This window comes from Phyllosticta capitalensis (assembly GCF_038381095.1).
Source record: "Phyllosticta capitalensis strain CBS 128856 chromosome Unknown BKA78scaffold_11, whole genome shotgun sequence".
Classification (NCBI taxonomy): domain Eukaryota; kingdom Fungi; phylum Ascomycota; class Dothideomycetes; order Botryosphaeriales; family Phyllostictaceae; genus Phyllosticta; species Phyllosticta capitalensis.
In genome coordinates, this window is record NW_027117449.1 from 1436520 (window position 1) to 1464507 (window position 27988).

General features: G+C 55.7%; 11 protein-coding genes across 11 annotated transcripts; 5 read left to right on the forward strand and 6 right to left on the reverse strand.

The window, feature by feature from the left end:
* Nucleotides 1-830: 830 nt before the first annotated feature.
* On the reverse strand, nucleotides 831-1705 carry BKA78DRAFT_356730 (ubiquitin-conjugating enzyme/RWD-like protein; the record flags this gene model as incomplete). Its single annotated transcript, XM_066892107.1, has 5 exons — nucleotides 831-970; nucleotides 1022-1205; nucleotides 1321-1350; nucleotides 1468-1513; nucleotides 1662-1705. 5 exons carry the CDS (start codon nucleotides 1703-1705, stop codon nucleotides 831-833), a joined length of 444 nt encoding a protein of 147 aa, XP_066739992.1.
* Nucleotides 1706-2478: 773 nt separating this feature from the next.
* Nucleotides 2479-3895, reverse strand: BKA78DRAFT_299587 (acyl-CoA dehydrogenase/oxidase; the record flags this gene model as incomplete). Its single annotated transcript, XM_066887074.1, has 4 exons — nucleotides 2479-2525; nucleotides 2573-2682; nucleotides 2732-3647; nucleotides 3697-3895. The coding sequence occupies 4 exons, from the start codon at nucleotides 3893-3895 to the stop codon at nucleotides 2479-2481; spliced, it is 1272 nt and encodes a 423-aa protein (XP_066739993.1).
* Nucleotides 3896-4121: 226 nt separating this feature from the next.
* BKA78DRAFT_45492 (flap endonuclease 1) lies at nucleotides 4122-5992 on the forward strand. The gene is made up of 2 exons (XM_066893215.1): nucleotides 4122-5013; nucleotides 5065-5992. The coding sequence occupies exons 1-2, from the start codon at nucleotides 4348-4350 to the stop codon at nucleotides 5578-5580; spliced, it is 1182 nt and encodes a 393-aa protein (XP_066739994.1). The 5' UTR covers nucleotides 4122-4347; the 3' UTR covers nucleotides 5581-5992.
* Nucleotides 5993-6085: 93 nt separating this feature from the next.
* On the reverse strand, nucleotides 6086-7002 carry BKA78DRAFT_325705 (uncharacterized protein). The gene has a single exon (XM_066889380.1). The coding sequence runs from the start codon at nucleotides 6990-6992 to the stop codon at nucleotides 6426-6428; it is 567 nt and encodes a 188-aa protein (XP_066739995.1). The 5' UTR covers nucleotides 6993-7002; the 3' UTR covers nucleotides 6086-6425.
* A 47-nt stretch (nucleotides 7003-7049) lies between these two features.
* BKA78DRAFT_288946 (P-loop containing nucleoside triphosphate hydrolase protein) lies at nucleotides 7050-9640 on the forward strand (the record flags this gene model as incomplete). Its single annotated transcript, XM_066885756.1, has 3 exons — nucleotides 7050-8471; nucleotides 8517-8723; nucleotides 8769-9640. The coding sequence occupies exons 1-3, from the start codon at nucleotides 7133-7135 to the stop codon at nucleotides 9638-9640; spliced, it is 2418 nt and encodes an 805-aa protein (XP_066739996.1). The 5' UTR covers nucleotides 7050-7132.
* Nucleotides 9641-9849: 209 nt separating this feature from the next.
* Nucleotides 9850-10194, forward strand: BKA78DRAFT_237594 (heterokaryon incompatibility protein-domain-containing protein; the record flags this gene model as incomplete). Its single annotated transcript, XM_066883872.1, has 1 exon — nucleotides 9850-10194. A coding segment is annotated over one exon (345 nt), but the record flags the coding sequence as incomplete, so codon positions are not given.
* Nucleotides 10195-13184: 2990 nt separating this feature from the next.
* BKA78DRAFT_356735 (uncharacterized protein) lies at nucleotides 13185-14191 on the reverse strand (the record flags this gene model as incomplete). Its single annotated transcript, XM_066892108.1, has 2 exons — nucleotides 13185-13810; nucleotides 13966-14191. 2 exons carry the CDS (start codon nucleotides 14189-14191, stop codon nucleotides 13185-13187), a joined length of 852 nt encoding a protein of 283 aa, XP_066739998.1.
* An 802-nt stretch (nucleotides 14192-14993) lies between these two features.
* BKA78DRAFT_45542 (uncharacterized protein) lies at nucleotides 14994-15977 on the forward strand. The gene has a single exon (XM_066893216.1). It carries the CDS (start codon nucleotides 15307-15309, stop codon nucleotides 15820-15822), a length of 516 nt encoding a protein of 171 aa, XP_066739999.1. The 5' UTR covers nucleotides 14994-15306; the 3' UTR covers nucleotides 15823-15977.
* Nucleotides 15978-17246: 1269 nt separating this feature from the next.
* On the reverse strand, nucleotides 17247-18824 carry BKA78DRAFT_45551 (uncharacterized protein). Its single transcript, XM_066893217.1, has 2 exons — nucleotides 18176-18824; nucleotides 17247-18056 (listed from the first exon to the last, which is right to left on the reverse strand). The coding sequence occupies exons 1-2, from the start codon at nucleotides 18402-18404 to the stop codon at nucleotides 17524-17526; spliced, it is 762 nt and encodes a 253-aa protein (XP_066740000.1). The 5' UTR covers nucleotides 18405-18824; the 3' UTR covers nucleotides 17247-17523.
* A 1678-nt stretch (nucleotides 18825-20502) lies between these two features.
* BKA78DRAFT_356738 (uncharacterized protein) lies at nucleotides 20503-25693 on the reverse strand (the record flags this gene model as incomplete). Its single annotated transcript, XM_066892109.1, has 2 exons — nucleotides 20503-25318; nucleotides 25389-25693. The coding sequence occupies 2 exons, from the start codon at nucleotides 25691-25693 to the stop codon at nucleotides 20503-20505; spliced, it is 5121 nt and encodes a 1706-aa protein (XP_066740001.1).
* Nucleotides 25694-25975: 282 nt separating this feature from the next.
* On the forward strand, nucleotides 25976-27958 carry BKA78DRAFT_325715 (tryptophan synthase beta subunit-like PLP-dependent enzyme). The gene has a single exon (XM_066889381.1). It carries the CDS (start codon nucleotides 26434-26436, stop codon nucleotides 27664-27666), a length of 1233 nt encoding a protein of 410 aa, XP_066740002.1. The 5' UTR covers nucleotides 25976-26433; the 3' UTR covers nucleotides 27667-27958.
* The last annotated feature ends 30 nt before the right edge of the window (nucleotides 27959-27988 follow it).

The following is a 27988-nucleotide window of genomic DNA, read 5'->3' on the forward strand; positions in this document are numbered from 1 at the left end:
ACAAGGTACCTACCTAGAGCATGCAGTCCACCCGTGAAACGACAGAAGAGCAGGGGAACCAGCATCGGCGATCACCTTCCCCCTTTTTAAAATTTTAGCCTCAGCCCTGGGCATCACCAATCAGAAGGGGCTGCGGCTGCTCAGTCTCCCGTCAGCCGCTCCGACTTCCCGCAAGTTTTTCGAAAAACGCATTGCAACAAGAACGTGTTGTGACTTCACTCGTAGCCACGCGTACCTACGTACAAAGGCCATCGTGCCATGGGGTTGGGATGACGAGTATCATTGGCTCGGCTGCTGGCTTGGGGCGTCTGCTTATCAATCCTGGATGGCTGGTCGCGCTTACAACGGATGGGTCGGTGTGCATCAGGAGGCCTCGCGTCCGAGATGATAGTGATGTTTGTTGATCGTTCCAGATGATATGGGATGAAAGTCGCGCGTCAAGAGTTGGCATACGGTTGGGCGACGAGGCGACGAAGAGGCTGAAAATAAAGCACAAGTCTATAAGGTCAAAAGGAGATCAACAAGGAAAACATGTGTGCAAGGAAAAAAAGCTCAAGAGGACAAGCCCAGCAATCTTTGTGATTTGAATCTCGCATGCAAACTGGAAGAGCCCGAAACCCGAATACTCCCGTTCGTCAAAGGCCGGATATGCATCGTAATAAAATACTCGACCCGCCCAAAAGGGGAAGAGGAGAGAAGTGATTTTAGGCACTCCTTTGTACCGAACGTTCATCATGGAGAACCCGACTTCTTGTCCATGCCAACCTGACCTCCCAAGCAAGCAAGCCGTGAAATGAAACCAAGGACACCCTAAGCCATGCTCAAATCACCTAAATGGCGTACTTTCTGGTCCACTCCCGGGCCGTGGCCTCGTAGCGAGCGCGGTCGGTCTTGTAGACGTGTGCGATTTCCGGAACGAGCGGGTCGTCGGGGTTCGGGTCGGTCAGCATGGAGCAGATGGAGAGGAGGACTGGAGAGCGTCAGCAAAATCCCAGAGCAGGTCGACTCGATCCTAGCGTACCCTTGGAGATGGTGAGGGCAGGGCTCCACTGATCCCTCAGGATGTCCAAGCAGATGCTGCCGTTGGAGTTGATGTTGGGGTGGTAGATGCGGGTGGTGAAGTTGACCTTGGGCGGCTTGAAGGGGTAGTCGGTGGGGAAGTGGATGGCAAGGAAGAAGACGCCGCCCGTGTAAGGTGAGTCGCCCTGAGTATGAATGTCAGCCTGGTGTCGCAGAGAGCGAACGTCGAGGCGGCAACTTGGGCGTTTGAGCCCTGGCCCCTTGGCCTTGCCGACCCGAGTTGTGGTGAAGGCGACTTACAGGACCCATGATGGTGGCTTGCCAGTGGAACTATCATCGGACAAGTGTTAGCAGGTGAAGCCGGAGAGGGTGCACTTTGTTTCAAGCCTGTTATGGCCGCCGATGGTGTTGAGGGTGCGGACGGCGAGGCAGGCGACGGAAACGTACCAGGTCATCGCCGATGGGACCGGCAGAGCAAGACGAGGGAGGGTCACTGCAAAGAATCGTCAGTATGGAGTTGGTGGGGTCTTTTGGTCAACGCCGTCTTCATCGTCGGGCACGGAAAGCCCCGCACGCGCAAAGTCGTCATGCGAGCGGCGGTTGACGGGCGGATTTGGGGGGCAGGGCTTGGAGCGACGTACCGACCGAGGTCAGTGAGTTCCTTGTTGATGCGCTTGAGAGCCATGGCGTGTGTGTGTTGTGTAGAGAGGGGTTGGTTAGCGAGAGCAAAGGGCGGAGGTCGTGTGTCGGCGTTGGTTGTTGGATGGAGTTGGATGTCGAGCAGCCGGTGGAGGATGGGTGTGTGAAGATTGCAGGCGTAGCGTACAAGAAGAGGCAGAGAGGGAAGTGGGCTGTGGCACGGGCAATATAACCCTGCCCCGGTTAGCGCTTGTGTGAATCGTGGCTGCCCGAACAGCGCCCGCGGTGACGTAGGGACGACATTTCCTCAATGAGGTCCTTATAAACCACGATAGACTTCATCCAGATCATACAAATTCCCTATTCCATCATCTTTCCCCCTTGCTCCTCATGTCGCCACTCTTCCGCGGGCGCGGCTCGCGGCAAATTCAACGCTTACACAGCAGGTGCTCCAGCCTCAAAGAGGACAACAGCCTCAGCCTCATGCAATATTTGAGTCACCTTGGCCCCACGCCTTCAACATGCATTTCATCCACCTCTCACCAATCTTGTACCATGTCACGTGCCATTCTGCTTCCGGCTATCTGGAAAACCCGTTGGCCTCGGCCCGTACCTGCATCTAGCGTCCGCCACTTGAGGAACAGTCCGCTGTACATGTACCCATTACAAATGCTAAACGAATAACCGCCACCTGGAAATCCCTATGCACTATTTTGGGGCAAACACCATCTATTATTTACAATATATGCTCCAGAGGCTTACAAAAACCAAATTCACAACATCCATTTCCCACGCTACACTGGCCGCACCAACAAATCACTAGCAAAAGGCCTGCAGGCCAGTAATGGCTCTGCCGAGAATGAGTGCTGCACCATGTCAGTCAAGTCGTCGCATCAGCAGCCTTCATACGTACAGTGAATATCACTTTGGCCCTCGTAGGTCTGCGTCACGAAGAGGTTGGCCACGTGTCTGCCGATTCCGTACTCGTCGCTGACTGCATTGCCGCCAAATATCTCTTGCAATCTGTTGTCCTGTCAGCACCTTGATTCCCTTGGCAGCGGCAAAATCTTACATTCTGGCATTCACGAGAGCCCGGTCACAGTTTTGCCGCTTGATCATGGAAATCATTTCGGGCGTCGCCTTGCCCTCGTCCTTCAGCCTACCGACCTGGTGGGCAGCAAGGATGCCATAGGCAGCATCGGTGCACGCATCTGCGAGCTTCTTTTGCACCAGTTGGTACTTGGCAATGGGGTTGCCCTTGAACTGCTTCCGGTCCAAGGCGTAAGTCCTAGCCCTGTTGATGCAGTCCTCGAGGGCCCCCATGGTTCCCCAAGCAATACCGTATCTGGCCGAGTTCAGACAGCTAAAAGGACCCTTCAGTCCCTCGACCTCTGGAAACATGTTGGCCTCTGGCACTGGACAATTATCCATCAGAATCATGCCGGTTATGGACGCCCTGAGCCCGTTCTTGTCGCTGATCTTGGGCGTTTCCAGCGTGCCTGGCGGACACAAGGAACGGTCAACAATGAATCCGCGAATTTTTCCAGTGCTTTCCAACTTTGCCCACACGAGCATGATGTCCGAGATGGGAGAGTTGGTGATCCAAGTCTTGGAACCAGTCAAAGAGAAGTATCCTTTCTTGGTAGGGTGCGGTTTCGCCTTGGTCTCCATCGAACCCGGATCGGAGCCATGGTTTGGCTCAGTAAGACCAAAAGATCCCAAAATCTTTCCCTTGGCCATGCCTGGCAAATACTTTTCCTTCAGCTCTTGCGTGCCAAATTCATCGATGCCCCCCATGACTAGCGAGCTCTGCACCGACATGCCCGACCTGTATCCCGAGTCGACACGTTCGACTGCTCGCGTGATGAGGCCTGAGGCAACATTTCCGACGCCCGCACAGCCATGGCCTTGGATTGTTGCTCCGAGAAGACCGAGCTCTCCCATTTCCTCGAGAATCTTCTTGTCGTAGTTCTCGTTGCGATACGCCTCTGATGATGCATAAGCACAGCAATTGTTGCTACATGATTTGAAACGCACCTAGCACGCGGGGAAGCATGCGCTCTTGACAGTATGACTCTGCAGTCTCTGCAATGGCAAGTTCCTCTTCTGTCAACAGGTTGTTCGCTCCCAATGGATCCTTCCAATCAAATGTGTGGGCATGGCGGCGACTCGATGCCGCGGCCAGAGATGAGGGCTTGAATTGCCTAGCGGCGCGTGTACTGACGGTTCTGAGCATTGTCGGTACAGAAGAGGATATTTGAGGCTGCAGAGTGAAAGTGCGAAGAGTGGACAGTTATTGACGCAAAAGATGATGGCGGTTCGGCAACCCCACACCAATCATTCCTAGCCGTCTCCCGAGGTGTCAAGGAGATACTACAGGGCGCACTCGGGAACAACCGCCGGTCATCGTGGATCCAACTTCCTTGATGCCATTCGGATTCTGACTTTCTGAAGCCGACTTGAAGAATTAATGTTTTTGTTTTCCTCAATACAGGCTTTCCGGTAACAGACCGAGATTCATGACGTAGACGGCCGAACCCTGGCGCTAAACCCGAAACGCGATTGACTAGACGAGCGACGCGTGCCTGGCGCCTGGAGGTTCCTGCGGCGCGACACTGCCCGCGCTTCCTCCACAACTTTCTCTGTCACCAACCTCGCGCTGCCTCACCTCCTTCACCCGTCGCCAAGATGGGTATCAAGAACCTCTTCCAAGTAATCAACGAACACTGCCCGAATGCGGTCAAGACGGGCGAAATTAAAGGCCAATTCGGCCGCAAGGTCGCCATCGACGCTTCCATGAGCATCTACAGCTTCCTGATCGCGGTGCGCTCCGACGGCCAGCAGCTCATGAGCGACACGGGCGAGACCACGTCCCACCTTATGGGCATGTTCTACCGCACTCTCCGCGTGGTCGACAACGGCATTAAGCCCGTCTACGTCTTCGACGGCGCTCCGCCCAAGCTCAAGTCTGGCGAGCTCGCAAAACGTTTTCAAAGAAAGAACGAGGCACACGAGGCGCATGACGAAGCAAAGGAGACGGGTACGGCTGAGGAGGTGGAGAAGTTCTCGCGACGGACCGTGAGGGTGACGCGGGAGCACAATGCCGAGTGCCAGCGCCTGCTCAAGCTCATGGGCGTCCCGTACATTATCGCTCCTACTGAGGCCGAGGCGCAGTGTGCTGTCCTCGCCCGGGCAGGCAAGGTTTACGCTGCAGCATCGGAAGATATGGATACTTTGACATTCAACTCGCCGGTTCTACTGCGACACCTCACCTTTAGCGAGCAGCGCAAGGAGCCGATTCAGGAGATACATCTGGACAAAGTGCTGGAGGGCTTGGAAATGGAGAGGGAGCAGGTATGCCCCGAGATTGACTTGGTTTCTTCCGGCATTCACTGACTTTCGTAGTTCATCGACCTCTGCATTCTCCTCGGCTGCGACTACCTCGACCCCATCAAAGGAATCGGCGCAACCACTGCCCTCAAGCTCATCCGCGAGCACAAGACTCTCGACGGCGTCGTCAAATTCTTCCAAAGCTCGAACAAATACACAGTCCCCGAAGACTGGCCATATGAAGACGCCCGCGCACTGTTCCTCGAGCCCGACGTGCGGTCCGCCGACCACCCCGACTGCGACTTCAAGTGGGACGCGCCCGACGTGGACGGCCTAATCAAGTTTCTGGTCGAGGAGAAGGGCTTCAACGAAGACCGCGTGCGCAGCGGCGCGCAACGTCTGTCCAAGAATCTCAAGACGGCGCAGCAGAGCCGCCTGGAGGGCTTCTTCAAACCCGTCCCTAAGACGGCCGAGGAGCAGGCTAGCCTCAAGAGGAAGCACGAGCAGGCGCTCGAGGAGAAGAAAAAGAAGCAGAAGCAGGCCGCCAAGGAGAAGAAGGACGCAAAGTCCAAGCCGAGAGGAACGGCATAGATGTCTGCGGAGTGATGTTTGCGAGAAAGAAAAAATGGGCAGGGCGAACCAATGGCGTTGTGGGACTCGGATGGTGGCATCTTTTTTCTGGAATTCGCTTTTCGAGAAAGCCGGCAAAGGAATCGGCGTTGCTCAGGTGGCCATTATCGAGCGTGGCTTTTGCTTTTGCTAGAAGCGGTTTGTGTGTTTTCTAAGAGCGGGGGGAGTAGCGGATGGTGCTCCGATTGCAGGAACGCAGAGTGAATGAGGAGGATGTTGCTCATATATCCACCTCCTACATGAAATGAAGACGAATCAGCACCAGCCTTGAGCAGTTCAGAGATGCTAGACTGTAAATCCTTAATGTGTGAAGAGCTCCAAGGGGACTGTGTTCTGGCAATTGTCTAGATTCTCACTCATTGTAGACGCGGGAATTATGAAAGAATCTATTTCCCTACTCCGCCTTTTTAACTTTACACGATCGCTCCTGGAGTCCTTGAGGAGACTCATGTCAACCCTCTGCGTACCTAGTTGGAGCAGAGGCGCCTTTCCCCTTTCGGTTAGTTCTCGAGAGACATCCGACTACACCTCCACCACTTGAGATGCAAGCCCTCCCCCCAGCCTGGCAAAGCTGATCTTCAATTCCGACTTGAATAAGACGTCGGCTAATAGCCAGTCGAGGCTCGTCCCAGCCACTGCCGTCCGCCAGGCAGTCGCCTCCTCTGTGTCTGCCCGGACGTTCCTTCGAGAACCTCTCCAACCTCTCGCCACTTCTTTTAAACACCACACTTCTGCCGCCTAGTGTCTCACATATCTTCCATTGTCGCTTATCTACTGTCTTGCTTCCTCGGGCCTGCTCCTCGCTGCTACGACCAACGACCACCATCGGCAAGCACTCGGCACCCGAAGAGATCGTTGTCGCCGCAAGATGGCCGCAATGCAAAGTTTCCGCGGCAGAACGAACTCGTCTTGGTTGGAAAAGATCCCTGGGCGAATCGCCATGTGTTTGCAGCTCTGGTGAAAAAACGAAAGGTACTGTTATGAGCGCCAACATGTTGGGATTTCCAATATGTTGGAAACCTGAGATGCCAACACCATCCACCTAACTGGTTGGAGTCCCATCCCCAGTCATTGCTCGAGCCCAGCGAGAAGGCGGAAAACTTTGATATCGATGGACCGTTGAGCGGCACAGCCGGTTGGTGAGGGGGGGCAAATGCGTTGGTTTGGCGCCAGGCAGGGGTGTTGGTGGCCCCACCCTTTTGCGTGGCGTACTCGTTGGTGAAGTGGGTGTGGCGCCGAAAATATTCACTTCGACCTGTTGGATGCCTTTTTATTCCCAAATGTAAGCCTTGGCCTCGATATGGATTGGACGTACTTGTCGATAGGACAACAAGCGCGGGTTGTAGTAGGCAACAGGCGTTGCCCATGGCCATCTGTTCCAACATGATTTGAGAAGGACGGATCGGGTTCGCAGGCGGCTGTTGGCTTCACAACTCTGAAGCCGAGCATAAAAGTTTCGGCCTTGACAGAAAGAGCCGTGCATTCGTTCTCTGGTTCACCCAAATCACACACGATGGCAGGCCTTCCTGATTGGTTCCTCTCCAAGAACGTGAGGACCCCGAAAGACCTCGAGAATGAAAAGTCTCGCCTGTCAATCCTGAATCCTCAACAAAAGGCCAAGAAAGATGAAGACGAACCCGACAAAAGCCCATCCTCGGAACTGAACAATGGCGAATTCGAATGTGCTGTCTCGCAGTATCTGTACGAAGAGGCATACGACACCGTGGCGTCGACTTTTGTTCGAAATGCGCAAAATCGTTTGCAGGCACCCCAAGGCAATGTCGTTCTCAACTGCAAGATGGATGGTGGTATGGAGGTTTCCGACGCCTTTGTCCATCATCTCGCCAAGGATCTCGGATCCAGCCTGATCACACTCGAATTTGAGGATCTCCTAGACTTGGGATGGGAACTGGACCACCGCGAGAACAGGTCCACGGGGTGGACGTTGGAAGAAAAGTCTTTGAAGCTGGAATCGCCAGATCGAAAAACACCTCTTGGACCAGCCCATTACTATTTTGCCGTGCGCAGTCATCGAACAGCTTCCAGAGAGGCTTGGAGCCGCTGCTTGAGGGCATTTTCCTCTATTCTTGATTGCTCCAGGGTTGAGGAATCGTCTCGAAAAGCTCCGGTCATGATCCATGTGCGCGATGCGATGCGGGTCATGGAGGAGAGTGAAGGATCCAGGATCCTCGCCAGATTGAGAGACTGCGTGGAAAAGAAACAACAGTCTGGGAAAGCAATTACCATTGTCGCCACCTTGTCGCATCTTGGTACAACAGAAGATGATTGTGACTGCTGGATATGCGACGAAAAAAATATGTACAGCGGCTATGACGAGTCTTCTCGCAAAAGCTACAACAGGTTCGAAAAGTTCAAGCGCAAGATTGGTGCCACGTCGGCGTCGACAATCACCGTTGACGCTCCGCATGTCTCTGGTGTAAAGGAAAAAGGAGACTCGGTCGCACTCGCCAATCTCAATATTCGACATCTAAAGCGGTTTCTACGACTGCGCATTTCCAACTGTTTCGCCGTCGACACTCTGCTTCCAGACGCAGATTGGATGGAGGACTTCGGTCCCGAATCATTTGGGGAATCGATTTGGACGGAGGAAGAGATTGAGAAAGCAGTAGCCCGAATCAAGGGAAGAGCATGGAAAAAGCCCCTGTTGGATCTTGATGATGTTCAAGTCGTTTTGAAGCGTCTTGGAATGCTTCCCAACGACGATCAATCAAGTGGTGGTGAACATGGTGGCGGAGGCCATTTGGACAAAAAGTGGAAGAAGCATTTGGAGGACATAAAGGACACCTGCAACGACCATGAAAATGAACTCATTGATGGTGTGGACACGCTAGGTATGTCAACCGATAGTAACGTTACGTCCGACTGACACAAGCTAGAGGAACTCCATTCCAAGTTCGACGACCTCAAAAAATCACTTGGAATTCCTGACGGCGATAAATCAGGTGGCGGTGAACACGGCGGCGATAAATCAAGTGGTGGTGAACATGGCGGCGGAAGCCATTTGGACAAAGAGTGGAAGAATCGTTTGAAGAATACCTGCAACAAACATGAAATCGAACTTATGAATAGTGTGGTCATGCCAGGTATGTTGACCGATAGTAATGTTACGTCCAACTGACACAAGCCAGAGGATCTCCATTCCAAGTTCGACGACGTCATCATCGATGAAGAAGTCAAGGAAACCATCATATTTTTGACGTCCATGTTCAAATTTCGAGCCGAGACGACATCGCATTTTCTCCTCTCTCAGATCCAGATCAAAGGTGCACTGTTGTACGGACCACCTGGAACCGGCAAGACACACTTCAGCCGTGCCATTGCCAAGGAGAGTGGAGCAAGCATGCTCGCCATTGATGGCGCCCAGATTACGTCGATGGCGGTGGGCGAGACGGAGAAGTACATCAAGGCGGCCTTTACTCTTGCCACCAAGCTTGCTCCCTGCGTCATATTCATCGACGAGGCCGACTCCTTGTTCAGGCGCCGATCATCCGGAGACAAGTCATGGGAGCGCAGTTCCATTACCCAATTCCTGACTTCGATGGATAATATCAGACAGAAGGAGAAGGGAGACGCCCCTTTTGTGCTGGTCGCGACTAACAGGCCAATGGACTTGGACGATGCCTTTCTTCGTCGCTTGCCCCAAAAGGCGATGATAGGCTTGCCCTCGAAAGAATCCAGGTCCAAGATTCTGCGCTTGTTTGTCAAGCAGGACGACTTGGATCCGGAGACCGACATTGACAGTATCGCAGAGCAGACGGACGGGTACTCTGGATCAGACCTTCGCAGCCTCTGCGCCGAGGCAGCCGTGCTCTGGGCCATTGAGCAGCAACAAAACAAAGATGAAAAAGAGGAGAGCCCTGTCAAGGTCAAGCTGACCAACTCTCACTTCGATCGAGCGCTCGAAAACATACGGCCGACGGTTTCCAAACAATCTTTGAGAGAGCTGGAGGAGTTTGACCGACGCTTCAACGCACGATCCCGCAAGGTGAGACCGAAATGAATTCCACCTCTTCCATGCTGATGAATAGACAGCCGAAAAAGACCAAAGACGAAAAGACTGAGACCAGTTATGAGTCTTCTGCGAACCGTAACATCCCCATCGAGACCAGAGCCGAGTTAGTGTTGAGGGCTGTCAACGAGACGCCTTCTGACCCGGATTCGCCTCATTCGGTCGCAGAGTGCATGGATTTTGTGTACGAACCTCTGGAGAAGACGCAGTTTCGAGTTTTGAAAATCCATCCAGGAGCTACGGGAGCTCCTCTCGAAGCAGACTTGGTCCATGCGTCGTTGACAGATGCTCCGCAGTATCAAGCATTGTCATACACGCGGGGATCCCCGGAGCCACCCTTTTACATGAGTTGCAATGGAGTTGAAATGAGAATCACCAAGAGTCTGCACGACGCGCTCTGCAACGCTCGCAAGGAAGGCGAAACCCTCACCATTTGGGCCGATGCCGTTTGCATCAACCAAAAAGACGTCGCGGAAAAGTCGGTGCAAGTTGCGCTGATGCGTGAAATCTACGCCAGAGCGAACGGCCTGTTCATTTGGATAGGACAGCCCGAGGATCCTGACGACGCCAAACTGGTGGCAGAAACCTTTGATGGCCTGGAATCCCTGTTCTTGCGGATTTTGGATGCTGGTGCCTGGCGCATTACGGATTGCCTCTCAGACGAGGGAAAGATCGCCGTCTTCAGCAAAATCAGCGAAGAATTCGGGTGAAATGCCGGCGACTACCTGGAGTCCCTCGAGCCGTGCCAGTGGACGACGTTTTACCAATTCTTCCTCATGCCGTGGTTCACCAGCGTCTGGATATACCAGGAAGTGACTTCGATTCCGAGAGCTTTCGAGGACGAAATTACGCTTGCTTACGGAAATGCGAAGATATCCTGGCCCAGATTTGCCGTCGTCACCAGGGGCTTGATGCTCTCTCAATTGGACATGGCTTCGAAAATGGCAAATTTTCCCGTGGAGCAGTCTCCGACGAGGATTTTCGAACTGATTGAACTGGAAAGGACCTCGCACTGGATAAATTTGAAGCTGCCTGACGAAACCCTTGACGAAGACAGGCTCTGCCAAATGATTGAATACGCCGTGTCCAACCATCTCCGCCCACGCGTAGTCGCCGAATATGACATGGAGGCTTTTGAAAAGGCCACGGACCGGCAGGCTGAGCAGGATCGATACAAGAGCATCGTGTACGGCGCGTTTGAGCGTTGCAAGTCGCCAAGTCACAACACGCCTCCAATCATCTCAAAGTACCGCAACTTTTTCCTCGATGGGCATGTAAACGGGGGGAGGGAGGGAAGACTGTTTCCAAATCTCGACCTTTCACGTCGGCTGTGCAGCACGGACGCGCGGGACAAGCTCTTTGCGTTTTGCGGCATCCTCAACGAAGAGATTGGGAGCGAGTCGAACGAGAGGTTGGCTTCCAATTACAGAAAGTCGGCGGTGGACGTCTTTGTCGACCTGACGCTGTACTTTGTGAAGGAAGAGCTCTGCTTGGACATTTTTGAGCTTCTTCCAGACCAGGTCGAGACTGACGAGAGTCTCAAGATTGAAGGATTGCCCTCTTGGGCCGTCGACCTGACACGGGCGCCAAAAGCCGAGCGCATGCAGCCATCGGCCTCGGTCTCTGCAAGTGGGAGTACTGACTGTGGGTTTTCGTCTCACGCCCTCACCGTGGTTGTCTCGGACGATCGACGCCAGCTCGAGCTGAGTGTGTACATCTTGTCTCGAGTCGAAAGGTTGGTGCCACCGGCACCAGAGAGATCAATCCCGTACAAAGAGATTCTGCAGAGTTTGAGCGAGATGCAGCGTCTTGCAACGGCCGACGGCAACGTCGTCAGTGATCCGCTGGTGTGGGCCAAGGAAGCGACGTACGTCACCGGCGGAACCGTCTACGAGGCATTCTGGCGCACTGCCGCGTGCACCGGTCTCGCCATGGCACCCGTCGGCAGCAAGTTTGCAGACTTCTGGCGGACGTCTTTCGATCAGTGGCACGAGCAAATGTGGCGCACTCGCTACGGGAGCGAAGACGACGAGGGTCCCCGCGAGGAACGTCCGCAGCTGAACTTCGAGGAGCGAAACTTTCACGACGTGGGCTCCAAGCCCTTTTCCGCGCACCGTCAGTTTTGCGTCACGGAGCGCGGATTCATGGGCTGGGTTCCCCAGCGCGCCCGGGTCGGGGATGCTGTTTGCATCGTCCCCGGTGCGCGCATGCCGTATCTGATCAGGCCGACGGGGATTACGGAGCAGTGGGAGCTCGTCGGCCCTGCGTACGTACACGGCGTGATGGAGGGGCTTTTCGATCCAGTGCGTGATTCGACACACCTCTTACCAATTGATTCGACGCTTTCGACAAAAGGTGAGGAAGTTCTTGGGTCTGACGCAGCTTCGAGGATTTGCCTGGTTTAGACGACCCTGTGTGGCCATGCTTGTTGTATGTAGAGTCCGAGGCTTAGTAGCAAAAGTCGTGGCACACGTAGCTACGACTGCTCCCTGTAACTCAACATAAAGGCCTTAGTGAATTCTAACATTCAATGCATAAGACACCTGAATGCTCCCTAGACGCATACTTCTATAGGATAGAGGTTTTCAATGCGTCTGTGGTCGCTCATTTGCATACTCTTTGATTACTTTGGCTTAGTTTCTTTCCTGTGTTTGCCACGACTTTTGCTACCAAGCCTCAGTACTTGTCCTGAGAATTAAGTTGACATTTCTTTTGCGCCCTCCTGTGGCAGTATCAATGTCATCAAATCTCCTTCTTCCCTGCAGTGCCTGCCTGCCCACCGTCACCCACCGCCCACCTCCCTCCTGCCTCATCCACCCGCACCCATCCCAAAAAAGTCAGTCATTATTTGCTCTCGGCAAAAAGAAAGAAACGACAAAAGAGCAAAAAATGACAGCTGTGGGATTCGAACTTATGTCCGAACCTTGACCCGAAGGTAGTAAATATCACCAACCTCTAAACCAGTTGGGACTTTTACTACTCAGCTGCCGTGGAAGTGCTGCGGAATTTGGAAATTATAAACATTGCTACCGTTGCCATCATGGTCCCTCCAGATCCTCCTCTTTCATATCACAGCGTGGGCCCAGCCATATGCATGCCTATGACAAATAGAGAGGAACGACGGAAGTGAACAAGTGGGGCGTTAGCCGTGTGCATGAGACGTTACAGTGAGATAGTAAGAGATGAAAAGGACAGCAGAGGATAAGAGGGAAGGGGAAAGGGAAGAAGGAGGCCGCAGCGAAACCCAGGGCCTAGGTGCGGGTATAGGTGTTGTGAAGAGATGTTGGAGGCAGGGAGGAGGAGGTTCCGTGAGAACGGCCTATGCTGGTTTGCTCTTGGACGATAGGAGGGACTGTGTCGACATCGGTGGTTGGATCCAGGGGAGATAGAGCGTGAGGCTCTCTCTCATATGTCCGCCTGTTTGCCCGCACATGCCTTTCTTTATGCCTCCCCCAAGTCCGAAGAGTTCTCATCTCGTCCCCCCTCCGCTCATGAATAGTGCATCCATATCTTCCTTCAGACCTACGCTCCCTCGTCATCTCGGAGGCAACTCGATTCTCTCACCTTCCGTCCCAATCTCCTGATATGTCTGCTGGTTCTGCAGATAATGCATCTGCTGATACTGCTGCTGCTGCATCATCATCAACATCTGCGGCTGATTCATCATCTGTTGTTGTCCATGACCACCGCCAATGCCAGCATCAGCATACTGCACTCCAGCTCCATTGACCGCCCCCTTCCGACCCCGGCCCACCTCACGCCGCCACAACCACAGTGCCGCCAGAAACGCCAGCAGCAGCGGCACGCCAACGCCGACGCCTACGCCCGCCATCTCCCCGCTCGAAAACGCGCCGTCAGCACCCTCCCGTTGATCCGCTGGACAACTTTCAGTGACCTTCGCGGAGGCAGCTACAGTGGCGCTTCCTGTGCTACTGGCTGAGCTGATGGTGGAGGTGATGGCGGTGGTGACGACCACGGCACCGACGACGGACGCCAGACTGGCCAGCTGCGTGGGCCGGGCCAGGACGAGCGAGTTGGACGTGACGGTGAAGTAGTCGCTGCTGTCGCTGCAGTTGGTGCCGTCGCACGCAAACGTGTTTTGCGTTATGTCGCCGTCGGCGACGCTGCAGGCGAGCACCCGTTCGCCCGTAGTTGGGCTTCCTGGGACGTGTGTCAGTTTACCTTGCTTCGTGGTCGTTGGAGGGGTTTGTCCTTTTCTTTTGGCTCGGAGGTTGGGTGGTGGGTGGGGTCAGGGGTCAGGGGGTTAATATCAGGGGTAATCAAATAAAAGGCAACCAGGGAAAACAGGCACATACGCGTCGTACAATACTGCGCACAGCCCTCGCCCCAGCTGCTGTCGGTGCAGCTGCCGCGCGACAGGATGCCCCAGTCATAACACAGCCCGTTTGCCATGCACAGGGCCTCTGCGCCGCAGCACGCCGTGGCGTCGCCGTTGGCCGCCGCCGTCGTGTTGCACGGCACGTCTGTGGTCACGGTCGAGCCGTCTGGGTACCAGCATGTGCCGTTTGTTGAGATGGTCATGGTGATGGTGGTGGGAGAGGGACGATGAGGAAGGTCGTGAAGAATAAGGTTGTCTCTTTGGATGGATTCCGGTTTGGTTTGAGAAGTTGGATGGCCAGAGAGGATCGACGGCGCGTTGAGTTTGTTCGGCGGCAGCGATGCAACGGGGGTAAATCGTATAGTCGTGTTGAACAACGCTCAAGCAGACGCCGTGAACATGAATGTCGAGTAACCGAATCCAATCCACGCAGAACCAAAAGCAAAACAACAAGCAAGAGCCAAAGTCGAAGCATAAGTCTGAAGCCGACGACGGGCGGCAGGCAGTGATTACTCATTTTACAGTCCACCAGCACAGCGGATCAATTGGACTCTTGGCGTTGGAGATTGGTAGCCCGCGATGTGCCATGGCGTGGTACGGATTGGGGTTCTGCAGACCTGCAGAGCCGGCTGGGCGCCTGGCACAGACGACCCCTGAGCCCGAGCGTCTGGGGCCGGCGGTAGAAAGTTGACCGTCCTGCCTTCGGGGTCGAGGATGGATTGGGGGCGGAAAAGGGTCGTGATAGCAGAATTATTTACAGCTTCGGAGAAAAGGAGAAGGTTCTTATAGCATTAGGGGATCCAAGGCTCAGAAGTGGTGTAACAGACGCCGTGGGGGTATGCGTTTCCTTAGCATAGCATTGAGGTTGGCTCGTTTCCCTGTGGCATCGAAAACTGCTTGATGAAGACATGAGTCGCGGTGGATGGAAAAAATTAGAACGACGTTGGTGGCTGCCGGCAGCAAGCACCTAGCCGGAGGCAGGGGATTGGCGAGCGAGCAGACCCGATTCGCTAAATCAGCCGAACTGCTGCTTCCATAAAAGTGTGGAGAGAAGGAAGGTACGGCATCTGCCGCAAGGGAGGCCGTTCCCGTTCCGTTGACTGTGCAAGCTATGCTCTGTGCTTCTTCCGTTTTCGTCCAGAACACTTCCCACAAGGCCCGGTTGTGCTCGTCCAAAGACAGCCGAATATTAGAGATTAGTCATTACATCCTCCTGCCCTATAGACTTGCGTTGAAGTAGGTACGTACTCCTTATTGCTTCTTCTTGCGTGCGTCACTTTGGAGGCAACTCTGCTCTCTCTCCATCAGTCCCAACCTCATGATAGGGCACCTGCTGCTGGAAGTGTCCATGCGGATACTGCTGCTGCTGGAGCTGCCGCGGTGCCATCTGCTGCGCTCCGCCATACTGCCCTGCACTCACGTCTCCCATCTTCCTACTCCTCCCCACCTCACGCCGCCACAACCACAGCGCCGCCAGCGCAGCCAGCAGCAGTGGAACCCCCACGCCCACTCCCACGCCCGCCATCTCGCCATCCGAGTACCCCGCATCGGCGGCGCACCCCGTCGCGCTGCTCGTGGCGAGCGGCAGGGCAGACGAGCCCGAGACGCCAGACGTGGTCGCGACGACCTCGGCGCCGTAGGACGAGGCCCAGCTGGTGAGCTGCGTCGCCCGCGCCATGCTGAGCGTGTACGATGTCACGGTGAAGGTGTTGACGCCCTCGTCGCAGTTGGACAGGGGGAAGCCGCATGCAAACGTGCTTCCTGTGAGGCTCAGGTTGCAGAGGCGCAGCGGTGCGCCTTCTGCGGGGAGTTCTACGCGGTGGCTGTTGGTTAGCGCGGAGGTGCTTGGGTGTGGAGCGTGGGGTGTTTGGAGACGTCGGGGAGGCTCCAGGCACCAGGGGGTATCTTTGGGTGGCTGGCCGGCCGACCATAACAAGACACAGGGGGAGTCAGGGGGAGCCACCAAGTCGACTTACCTTCTCTGCAATACTGCGTGCACCCATCGCCCCACTCGCTATCCGTGCAGCTCCCGCGTGTCGTGATGCCAGAGTCGAGACAAAGGCCATTGGCAATACAGAGGGACGCGCCGTTGCAGCAGGGTGTCGCCTCGCCGGCAGCCGCCGCCGTGTCGTTGCAGGGCGTGTCAGCCGCGATGGTTGAGCCGTCGGGATACCAGCACGTGCCGTTGGTCGAGATGGTCATGATGAAGGCGACATGTCACTAAGGAGCGTCGAGCGTTGAGGTCAGCTCTGCGTAGGAAAGACTGAGGTCCAGGCGGCGGGTAGGTATTCGTGTGAGCTGATTGTCCGTTGGCCGCGTTCGATGGTTCGATGCGTCCCGGCGACGGCGATACAACGGACGGGTGGATCGACCTGGAGTGGATTCGGGTCTGGTGTGAATGCAGCAATGATCTATGGTTCCTCGGACAGACGTCCCGCATCGAAGGCGTATGAAGCAAAGGAATCAATCCTTGATGTTCGGAGCAAAGCAGGCGACGCGGGAGAGTTGCAGAGGCAGAGCCAGCAGGTATTCAGTTTGTTGCTAGACGCAACCCCGCAAGCAGAGTAACGACAAGCTTTGGTGATTGGCAGCTCTTGTGTGATGTTCCATGACTTTTTCCACTTGTAGCACGGACGACATCCGAGTCCTGGACTCTTCTGGTGGGGGCTACCGGTCGATCATGATGGCGTTTTGGGGGCGGAAAAGAAGGAGAGAATTCTGCCGCTCCACGACTTGAAACCTGCTGGGTTCTGTGTTTTCGGACATGCCAAAAGGCTCATCAGGCGGCCATTCGTGTGCAGTCGTGGATGGAGTGGTTCCTTGTGGCCATAAACTTTGAGTCAAGGTCGACGGCGTTGGTGTTGGTGGAGTCGTACGTGCATTGAAGCAACAACTCGCGGCTATAAGAAGTAGTGCGGACGCACATCGGCTTTTGCGCGTTAGGCGCTCTCTCGGTGCTCCTCTAAATCCGACAACGACCATACAGGCAAATACTAGAAGACTTCAATCACACACATGTCCAACACCGACACAGCATCAACATGTAACAACATGAAGGTCCTTTGCTGCTGCTGATGTCGTCTCTATTAACCGCAGCATCCTGGCCTGGTTTTATCCTCTGGTCCTCTCTTCCCTAGCCCCTGGAACTGGTCTTTCTGCTCTGCTGCTGTTGACCCGTTTGCCGGATTTCCTGTTGCTGCTTCTGGTTTCCATGTCTGTCGGTCTGCTTCCGGCCAATGGCTGCCCTGGGTTCTGGTGTCTCTTGCTTCCGTAGCTGCTCTGGTTCTGGCTCTTTGCTCTCTCTCCTGGTCTGGTAGCCGTTTTCCACGGCTCTCGCGTCTGCCGCTGTCGCTTTTTTGCATCCCCTTGCCGTCAGGCCCGGCTGCTGATTTTGCTCTGGCCCTGGCCCCGGGCCTCGTCTGATCTGCTTCCGGTGTCTGGTCTCTCGTCTCGTCTCGATCTTGCGTCTGGTTCATCTGCCAACCCCCTCAACAGACCAATCTGCCGCCCACCATTTCACTCGCTACTCCGCGCATCATTTTGGAGGCAACTCTGCCCTCTCCCCATCAGTGCCAATCTCATGATAGGGCACCTGCTGCTGCTGATAGTGTGCATGCTGGTACTGTTGCTGGTACTGTTGTTGTTGCTGCATCTGCTGCTGCTCCACCATCTGCCTCACGCCCTTACTCCTGCCCACCTCTCTCCGCCACAGCCAGGCCAACGCAACACACGCCAGCGCCAACGGCACGCCAACGCCCACCCCCACACCAGCCATCTCGCCGCGCGAAAAGGCATCATCAGACGATGCAGCCGAAGAAGAAGCGGTGGCGCCGCCACTGCTCAGCGCCAGGGTCGACGAGGAGCCCGCCGTGGTCGCCACGACGGCGGCGCCGTACGCCGACGCCAGACTGGCCAGCTGCGTCTCGCGCGCCACGCTCAGCGTGTACGACGTGACGCTGAACGTGTTGACGCCCTGCTCGCAGTTGGACAGCGAGTCGCCGCACGCAAAGGTGCTCTTGTCGCTGTCGAGGTCGCAGACGCGCATGCGCGCGCCCTGGGATGTGTTTTCTGCAAGTCGCGCAAGCCGCAAAATGTCAATTGGAAGATTCTTTTTTCGCCATCACAGCGAGCGGCAGGCAGGAGGGGGTGTGTCTCAGAGGAGACCTGACTGCGTTGGCGGTACTCACCGTCCTGGCAATACTGCGTGCATCCCTCTCCCCATGCGCTGTCGGTACAGCTGCCGCGAGAGGTGATGGCCCAATTCAGACACAGGCCATTCGCCATGCAGAGGTGCTGAGAGTTGCAGCAGGGCGTTGCTATACCAGCAGCTGCAGCCGTGTCGTTGCATGGCGAGTCGTATGTTGCAATTGTGACGCCGTCGGGATACCAGCATGTTCCGTTTGTTGAAATGGTCATGGTTGTGGCGGAGTTGTTGCAAGTGGGAGAGAGGAGATGGGCCGCTGTTTGGTCGGGTTGAGAGACTTCCTTTTTTTCTCCCCTTCCAGTTGTCCCCGTCCTAATGGCCAAGTCGAAGGGTCGAGGCTGCAGGTATATAGGTATTCGTTTGAGCTCGTGGCTCAATGGTGTTCGGCGGCGGCGGCGACGCGATTTTTGGAAAGTAGGATTGACTTCGATGTGCTTCAAGCCCCGGGCAATCTCCTCAAACAGACGTCTCGGCAATAGGAGGACTGAGAAATGCGCAATCGATCGGGCAGGCAGAGGGGTAGACTGTTAGGTAGTATGACGGAGAAGAACAAGAAGAAGAGGGAGAGAGTCAAAGCAGCGGCAACGGGGCACAAAGCCAGATAAGCAGACGAGGCTCAGCTTTCCTGGACGCAACCACGCAAGCAAAACATGCAGCGGAGGGACATGACCAAAGATTCGCACTGATCATTGGTACGTAGCCGCCATTGTTGCCCCATGATTTTCAGAGCCCGTCGTCTTGCCGGCAAGTCCGGCGTCGGCCCCGGCGTTAGGGGCGGGGGCCAATCTATACCGTTTAGCGGTGAATCATTGACAATCCTGCCTCTTGGATCGAATGGGTTTGGGGGCTGGATCGCAAAGAGGGAAAGAGTAGCATTACTCAGAAGCTTGGATTTCAGCTCGGGGTGATGGTGGTGCTCGGCATTATTACCCATCACGTTGTCGTCCAGCCAAGCGGCGGGCCAGACTTGCAGTTGGAAACAGGGTCGTTTTTGTGGAAATATCACAGAGCTCTTGGCGCAATGGCCGCCGCTAAAGACGGTCGAAGACGCTGATGAGTGTCGCCGAATATAGACAGGCGAACAGACAGCTGCTGGCGGGTGGTGGGCCGGACCGCACAAGCGAGTTAGCGAACCATTCCTACCGCCAGCCAGGTCACACGGCCTTACATGCAGGCTGGGCAAGACTGAACCGCATGATTTACTGTATAAGCAGTCGTGTCAGCACAAGACATGTTGTACTCCCATTCACGGCCCAGGCTGACACGGAGAACAAGACGAAATGGGGTCAAAGGGACCTACCTGACCCCATCTTTTTCCGCGCAGGCCGCGCGTTTCTGTCTGTGGATAGCTGCTTATTTTTCTCGCCGCTCGCCCATTCAGGTCCGAGAGGAACTCTCTGGTCCCGCCCTGGTGTTGCATTTTTCCCTTTGAATGTAGCGGTAGTGGTAGCTGTGATGCGGAGCGGGAGCGAACCTCTATTGCGAATCAAGCAGCGAATACATGACCAAGCAACGTCATATTCAAGGACGAAGCCGCAGGTGACAATAGAAATAGGTGAAACGCAATTAATTTGCCGCCTTAGAACAGGCGAGTAGTAACTCATCGCCCGTGGTGGGCCAAACACAAACGACTTAAAACACCATCATGTCCAACAACAAGACGCGAAGAGGCTGGCCGGATATCCAAAAACAGACGGCAACAACAAAACAAGTCGAAAAAAAACAACGCCTCGGCCAACATGTGACCCAACGACTGACACTTGACTACTATACCACACTCTTTCAAAAGATCCAGGACGATACGATGGGTGGACGAGAGAGTAATTCTGCGCGCCGACGGACCGCTGCTGCTGCTGCTGCTGCTGCTGCTGGCGGACGCGGTTGTTGGCCGCCGCCGCGACATGTCAAGGTTATGTACATTAGCAATAAGGACACGAGAAGAGAAGAAGCTAGCAGCAACAGATTGCAAGACAGGATAGAAGGCTGTTTGTCCGATGTTTATAGAGCGAAAGATACAAGAAAAAAAAAAAAAAAAAAGGGAGAAAATGAAGCGACGGTCAGGGTTCGTTCGCGAGGTTAAATGACTCTATGAGGTATCGATCGAGTGGCACAAGAGAGGCCAGATGAAAAGGAGATGGGGCGTCGTCGAGGCGGGCGTATATTTCGGGATGATGGAGATGTGTTATGCATACAGAGAAGTAGAGGGGGTAAGAAGAGAGGTGGTTCGTAAATCATGACTGGGCATGATGGGGTGACAGCCAAGGAAAATTTGTACATGTCGGTAGATGTGGACGTATATAGGAGTGGACATCACTCCAGTGCGCGGCTCCTCTTGGTAATCTCCTCGTCGCTCAGCGCAGCCACCCATAGGCACTTGCTGATGACGTCGGAGCGCGCGGGCATGGTGTATTTGCCAGAAGCCTCGAGCAGGCGAAGAAGACTCTTGACGATGGTCGCGCTTGTCTGGTGGCGCTCGAAATTGATCAGAGGACCGCCGTTGCCTTCGCCCAATGTCGCGGGCTTTTGAGCGTTGTAAATCAAGTCGCGCGTGTAGATGCCAACAAAGGGAATGCATCCGTCTTCCAGGCTGGCCATCTCCATCTCAAGACGCAGGTTGTAAAAGTTTTTGACGGGCTGGACGAGATTCTCAAGCTCGCGCAAAGTACGGCGATCGGCAGACGGCACTAGGTCCCACGTACGGTGCAAGCGTGCGCAGTCGCTCGAGAGCAACGCCACGGTGAATTGGTACATCGTAGCGTAGTTCCTTAGACGCCGGGCGTGTGATGCAATGCGGATGTACTTGACGATGGTGCGTACACGCTCCTCGAGGTCCTCGGTAAGCACGCACTGCGAGACTGCCCACTTGACCATGATGTTGAAGCGTGCAATCACAACATCGACACCACGCGGCTCCTGTGTGCGCAAGTACTCCACCCAGTCTCTGATCTGAGGAGACGACTGCTTCCATCGAAGTTCGATCAACTCCTTCCAGTCAATCTCGTCCAGAGCGTCCTTTTCAATGACGGTGAATTGCTCAGCCAGAGTGGCAGAGTCATAAGCCAGAATGAACGGGATGTGCTTAGGGCCACTGGGCTCAGGCTCTTGGCGAGTTTGAGTCGCTTGGGGCTCGTTGACAAAACTGAAGCGTGGATCGTTCCTTGACTCGGACTGGCCGGGCTTGAAAGGAGGCGTGTAGCCCGGCGTAGGCAGTCCTTTATTGAAAGTAGCAAAGTCGATGCTGCTGTGCCCAAACTCGTCGCCAGCATTATCTTTAGGAGGCGTTGGAGGGAAGCGCGAACGCGAAATGTTGTCGTGGGATCCGAGGTCAGCTGGCTGGTCCTCGTAAAAGCTTCTCACACCGTGGCTATGGCGTTGCGAATCAGGTCTGTTTGTCGAAATATCCGAGGAAATATCGTCAAATTCGTCCTCGTAATTCGCAAGGAGTGATCGATGCGCTTTGGCTGATTTTGCGGGCGATTGTGGTGATTGAGGTGATCTCGGCATCGTGCCACCACACGGAATTCGGCGAATACTGTCAGTTTCAACAACATGCTCCATGGAAGAGCCGGCGGAGTCGGCCTTGGCCGACTGCTTCGGTGCACGCCACCTCTCAGGGGCGAGTGGTGCGGGCAACGCCGAATCAGTCGAGTCGTCAGGCCTCGTGGGTTGATAGTACTCGTGGTAGTTTGTTCCACGATCAAGGAGCGGGATGCTCGAGTATGACATGTTCGACTCTTCCGGCTCAGTCTTCTCGCGAAGAGACGTCTGAGAAGTTTGCGGCCCATGTAAGCTTGGTGCCGGGAAAGGATTTTTCAAAGCCGAAACATCAACAAAGCCCTCGGTGTTGATCTGCTCGTGCCGGTGCTGCAGCTTTTCGTGCTTGCTATCGGACGGCTCGCGCGCCCTGGATCGCGATGGTGCTCCAGTCGGGACGTAGACGTCGGTATGACGCGGTGAAACGTGCGAGCTCTTGGGCTCGAACTTGCCCTCGAGCTTTGCCAATGCCGACTCAATGCCACCATCGTCTTCATCATCATCAGGCAACGCCGCCAGTCTCGCCACCTCGGCCTCAAATGAAGGCCTCAGCACTGGCTGGGAGGAATGAGTAGCAACCAAAGACAAGGACTTGTTGCGAAGCGAGTCATCAAGAATCGTGCCAGGGCCTGTGCTCCAAACACCTGCAGATTGAAGTGCGACGGAGTTTCCAACAGAATGGGTAAAGTCTGAAAGCGATCCTGTCGACTGCCTGTCCAAGTCGCAAACATTGTGCACCGCACGGAGGTTGCCGCCAGGTCTTCTGCGAAGCATACGGCCAGGCGGGCGTGGAGGCGGCGTATCCAGGCGAAAGGACCCTCTTCCGGATGCCCCGCCAGGATAAGGACTTGGGGACTGGGAAATGTCGCTCTCGTCCGTTTGTTGCATGACGCTGGCTTGGGACGCAAACCTCCGTAGTTGCAGTTGAGAAGATGACGAGTAGTCTGGGGTGGTCATTGCTGAACGGGAATGCCGAAGAACCGCAGACAAGTTGGCAGAGACGTTGTTGGTGATCATTCCATCTGAGGGCGTCAGCCTATATTGATCGTGGGGAAAGCCTTGCGGTCCAGCAGTTGCTGTAGCGGCCGACATGTCTGCAGGCATGGTAATTGGAGGCAGAGACACGTGGGACCCTCGTTGGAATTCCTCGTCAGAAGTTTGCCGTGGTGTCTCGTATGGCGGAGTCTGCGCGAGGGCGTCGTCAAACTGGTTGGTATCCGGAGCGGCTGTCGAGTCTTCGACCCCTTCTTCAGGAACAGCACTCGAAACGCTCGGTACTGGTGGTCGCTCGGTGTCATCAAAGATCAAAATGGAGCCACTCCTCAACGTGAGTTTGCTGAGGCCCCTTTCCACAGATGGACGGTTGACAGCTTGGCTGCCGGGCCTAGTCTCTCGCGAATCGTCTTGTTCTTCCGGCTCGAGGGTCTGCCGGCGCGAAATTGTTTCGTTTTGTCTTGCCTGTCTTTCCGTCTCCAGTTCCGCTTCTAAAGCCTTCTTGAAGCTCTCGCCTACTTGCTGAAGCAGGGTGTCGATTCTCGTGTGGGGAGCCGTCTTGGTTGGCCGTCTCTTTTGAACACCACCAGCTGGTCCAGTAGAAGCTGCGAGCATGCCTGTCGTGCCAATCGAATCCCTTTGGGTATTCATCGGCGAGCCACCGCCAGCAGAGCCTTGGCGGCTGCTGAGAGCGCGGCGCACGCTTCCAAATATCCGCTTAACACCAGGATTGGGAGTAGTTGGTCTGGGCACGAGATGGGGATCGCGAGGATCAAGCTGGAGTTGCAATTGCGACCTCATTGGCCGCAGCTTGCCCGATGGCCGCATTGTGATGAATGGCGAGTCGGGTTGAAATAGGAGACCTCGGACCAAACTTCCAGGATACTGTATCGCGATAAACTGGCCACCGTGGGAATCGCGAAAAGACATGGCGCTCGGAGCACGCGGTTCTACGGGAACTTCCTGAGCATCTGCACTACGCGCGTGCATGTGTACAGGTCCGCGGGTACCGATGGACGCCGGGAAGGGAGGGCTGAGCATCGAGGTGCGGTTGATGGGAACCGGATGGGGAATACTGGCATGTTGGCCTCGATAGAGCGACTTGAGCGGAATGGAGCAAGACAAGACTTGCAAACTCATCTCGCTAGCTGGTGAGAGCGGGGCATCGAGAGAGCTGTGGGCGTCGTTCGTCTTGCCCCGGACTGGATGATGGGGCATGTTCAGAACCGTCTTCATCCATTCCGCCTGTTTCTCTGCCGTCACCCCATCTCGCGTGCGAGGAGCACCTTCCATTGGCCGGGGCGTAAGGGGTGGTTCCAGTGGTGCCATGAACGCCTGTCTGTCCGAAAGGTCTCCAGGCCGGGGTATCTCATCAGCGGCCCCACCTGGGTGTATCTCATCACTCAGCAGCTCTTTTCCCGTAACGCTGATATTAGTCCAGTAAGAACCGCACGTCCGCCGCCAACATTTTTTCAGCTCGCCAATGATTTTTACATCTCCACCGCCTCCATCCGGACGATTGCTCGTGTCGGTGTACAGCTTGTTGACCAATCGGCAAAAGTGCTGGCGCAACAGAATGCACGGCACAAAGTCTTCGGCAAAATAGTTGAGGATCCAGTGTCGCAAGGCAACAAATGTCCTTACTCGCACAATCCGGCCAAAGTCGTCCTTGCGGTCCACTGCCCACCGCAATCGTGCAATCAAAAAAGAGACCAAGTCTTTTGCATTCAAATAAGATCGAAAGGTAAGGAAAAAGTCGGAGAGCAGCTCGTAATCCAATGAGCTCGGAGAGGTGATGTGCGCCACCAGGCGCGCGGGTGTGGCAGCAACGATGTCGCCAGCCGGCGAATAGCGGACCACGGAAGGATCGTTTGGATTTGCATAAAGGGAATCGTAAACTACAGGGCTGATTGGAGTAGAAGGAGTGTGAGGAGTGGGAGAGGCCGGGGACGTCTGATTCGAGGGCTCAATGAAGGTGTGGGGCCTGTCGAAAAATACGCCCGACTGCGAGGAAAAGTCGGACTCGCGGAGAGAGTTGCGGTTCAGCATTGGGCTCGGTTGCGGAAAAAGTTTGTCGTACGAGGGCGCCTTTCTGGTGAAAATGGAGCCGCGCATGTCGTCTCCGCCAGAATGTCGCGTCTGGATGGAGCTGCGCAAAAAGGCGGTGCCGTGGGTGCTGAAGCGCGGAGTTCCCAGGCGGTAGTTTGGAATTGGGACATCCAGTTGAGGAAATGGGTTGTTGAGTGAGTCGACGCTCTTGGTGCGCTTCAGGCTAGGCCTGTCAATGACGACCTTGAAAGTGTTGGAGTCGAAACTCTGGGAGCGAGAATCATCGACACTGGAAAAGGAATGAGAGCGAATGCGTTGCGAAGGATGGCGCTCGGGGACGGTGGCAGGGACATTGGGGGCAGCGGTGGACCTCAGAGGGTAGGCATAACAAGGCGAGGGCGGAGTGGGAGGAACAGGTGAGTTGGAGGCAGAGTGGAGGACATGTTGGAAGTGTGCGTTGTTGTCAGTATCGGTGGGGACGTTGGCAGGAAAGACAAAAGGCTCGGGGGTGGCTCGTGATCGGGCAGCGGTTGATGGACGTGGAACTGGTCTGTGTCTCGCGTGTCAGTTGTCGGCCCAGAGAATAGGGTGACGAGAGAGTGGAGACGATGATTTTCTACCTCAAGTAGATGATGCCGTTGCTGCCGACGTTGCCCACGGCGAAGCGACCACCAGCGCGGCTCGAGGGGCGCGAATCGGCGTCATTCTGGGTGCGGAGGGACTGGGGGATCGAGGGGGCGCGGTTGCGAGTCTGGTTGATCTCATTTTGGCGACGCTGAAAGGAATCCTGTCTGTTGTGGTGTCTGCGGGCCTCGGACTGGAGCCTTTGCTTTGCGCCAATGGGCCTCTGCGCTGCTGGGATGGTGGGAGATGACGAGTGGACCGGCCAACGAGAGCTGTCCTGGGCAGACACGACCATGGTCATGGTGATTCATGACGCAGAGGGCATGGTGTTGATGTAGAGATGGACGCGGGAAGACGACTGGACCGAGACTTTTGGCGGGCGGCGGTAGGCAAATAGTTAGGGTCGAGAGGTGTAAGGATACATGTGCTATGGGCGGTAGGGTTTGGCTACGGGCAAGACTAGGGAGGCTAGACGACGTCAACCAAGTCTGGACCGGGGGGCACTGGGCTAGCGCAGCATCCTGGGCAGGCCGAAATGAGAACAAGTCGTGGTGAAAGAGGCGACGGTAAATGCCAGAGTTACTGTACATCCACCACTTACTCGACGCTTCCTACCGTGTCTCTCGAGTCGTGATATCAGAGACATTTCTTCCTTTTTTGCTGCAGCTGGCGAAACCCGCAGATATCCAAAGTCATAGAGCTGTCAATGTCTTCTTCCATGGCCGCCGCCCTCGTCGTCTCCCGCTGACGTGCAATTTACCCAAACAGAGGGTCCTTTTCGTGCGGCAGCCATCCTCGTAGCGCCGCGCTTGGCTTTATTCTAATTCTCGCCTTCTCTGTTGTCCTCTATCTCTAAGGTGCGTATCTCTGGCTCGCCGTCGATAGCTTCGGCTCCGTGCGCCATGGAACGACAACACCATGCATGACTGACTCTCATCTGCACTGAACTGCACTCCTGCAAACAAACATCCAACCAACCAGCCGTCGCCTTTGCTGGACTCTTCCCGCCCTCATCAACCCGCGTCCTGTCCGTCTGCCGTCATGTCCACCAACATTTACCACAACCCCTCCGCCCACTCCTGGACCTCGTCATCCCCAAAGTCAGCCGCCGCCGCCGCCGCCGTCGAAGCTTTCCACGCTTCTCTCCCGGACCACAATGTCACGCCGCTGGTGCCGCTACCGCGCGTGGCCAAAGAGCTAGGCCTCGCTCACGTGCTGCTAAAGGATGAATCGAGTCGTTTCGGGCTGCCGGCCTTCAAGATCCTCGGCGCCTCATGGGCCGTCCACCGATCCGTGGCCGCTCGCATCGGCCTCCCGCCCACCGTTTCGCCTGCCGACCTCAGGGCCAAGCTTCACCACCGCTACGGCGGACAACAAAACAACAACACCAAAACACCCATCGCCCGCCTCGTCACCTGCACTGATGGCAATTGGGGCCGCGCCGTCGCCCGCATGGCGCGCCACCTCGCCCTGCCCGTCCGAATTTACGTCCCAAATACCATGGACGCCCCGACGCGCGCCCACATTGCCGACGAGGGCGCAGACGTCCGAGTCGTCCCCAGCGGCGTCCGAGTCGTCCCCAGCGGCGATTACGACGCGTCCATTGCCGCCGCGCGACGCGATGCCGACACCGATGAAGATGCGCTGCTCGTCATGGACACGTCGTGGCCCGGCTATGAAGATGTGCCGGCCTGGGTTGTTGAGGGCTACGCGACCATGCTCAACGAGACGGACCGCCAGCTCGCCGCGCTGCTGCCGGACAGGCCGATTCCGGCGTGCGCAATTGCGTCGGTGGGCGTGGGGTCGTGGGCGCACGCCGTGACGGCCCACTATAAGAGCAAAGAGAAGAAATCAGATTCGACTGGTGGGTGTTCTGTCGTGGCCGTTGAACCCACGACGGCCGCCTGCCTGCAGACGAGCCTGCGCGCCGGCCATATTGTTCCCATCCGCACCAGCAACACCATCATGTGCGGCATGAACTGCGGCACCGTGTCTTCGCTCGCGTGGCCGGTCCTGCGCGACGGCGTCGACACCAGCGTCGTTGTATCCGACCACGAGAGCCATATCGCAACGCGCGACCTGCACGACCTCGGCGTCGCCTGCGGGCCCTGCGGTGCCGCGCCTCTGGCCGCGCTGCGCCGATTGTGTCGAGATGAGCAGGCTGCGAAGACGTTGGGGCTGGGAGAGGACGCCGTCGTGGTGTTGTTTAGTACCGAGGGCGCGAGGCCGTATGAGGTGCCGCGGCCGGAGGACCGTGATGTCGTTGGTGTTTGATGATGTGATGTCATGGAGCTGCTGCAGCTTGATGTAGGTGGTTCAGGTACTCTACATATGCCGTGAGACGTTGGTGGGGAAGCTGCGCGCTGTTTGGCAAGTTGGCAAACACCGCGCATTCCAGACATGTGTGACGAGAGTAGAACCCGGTTTGGCTCTTGAGGATCCATTCCTCGGATCCAAGGCGGAGAGCAAACAAGTTTCAAAAGTTGATCAAGGTAAATCGTTAGGTAGGTCCGGTCTTTAGGCCCATTAGACACACAAACAGGAAGCAGCGATTGAACTCTACAAACACACACATCTTGCCCCACAAGTGATGAAG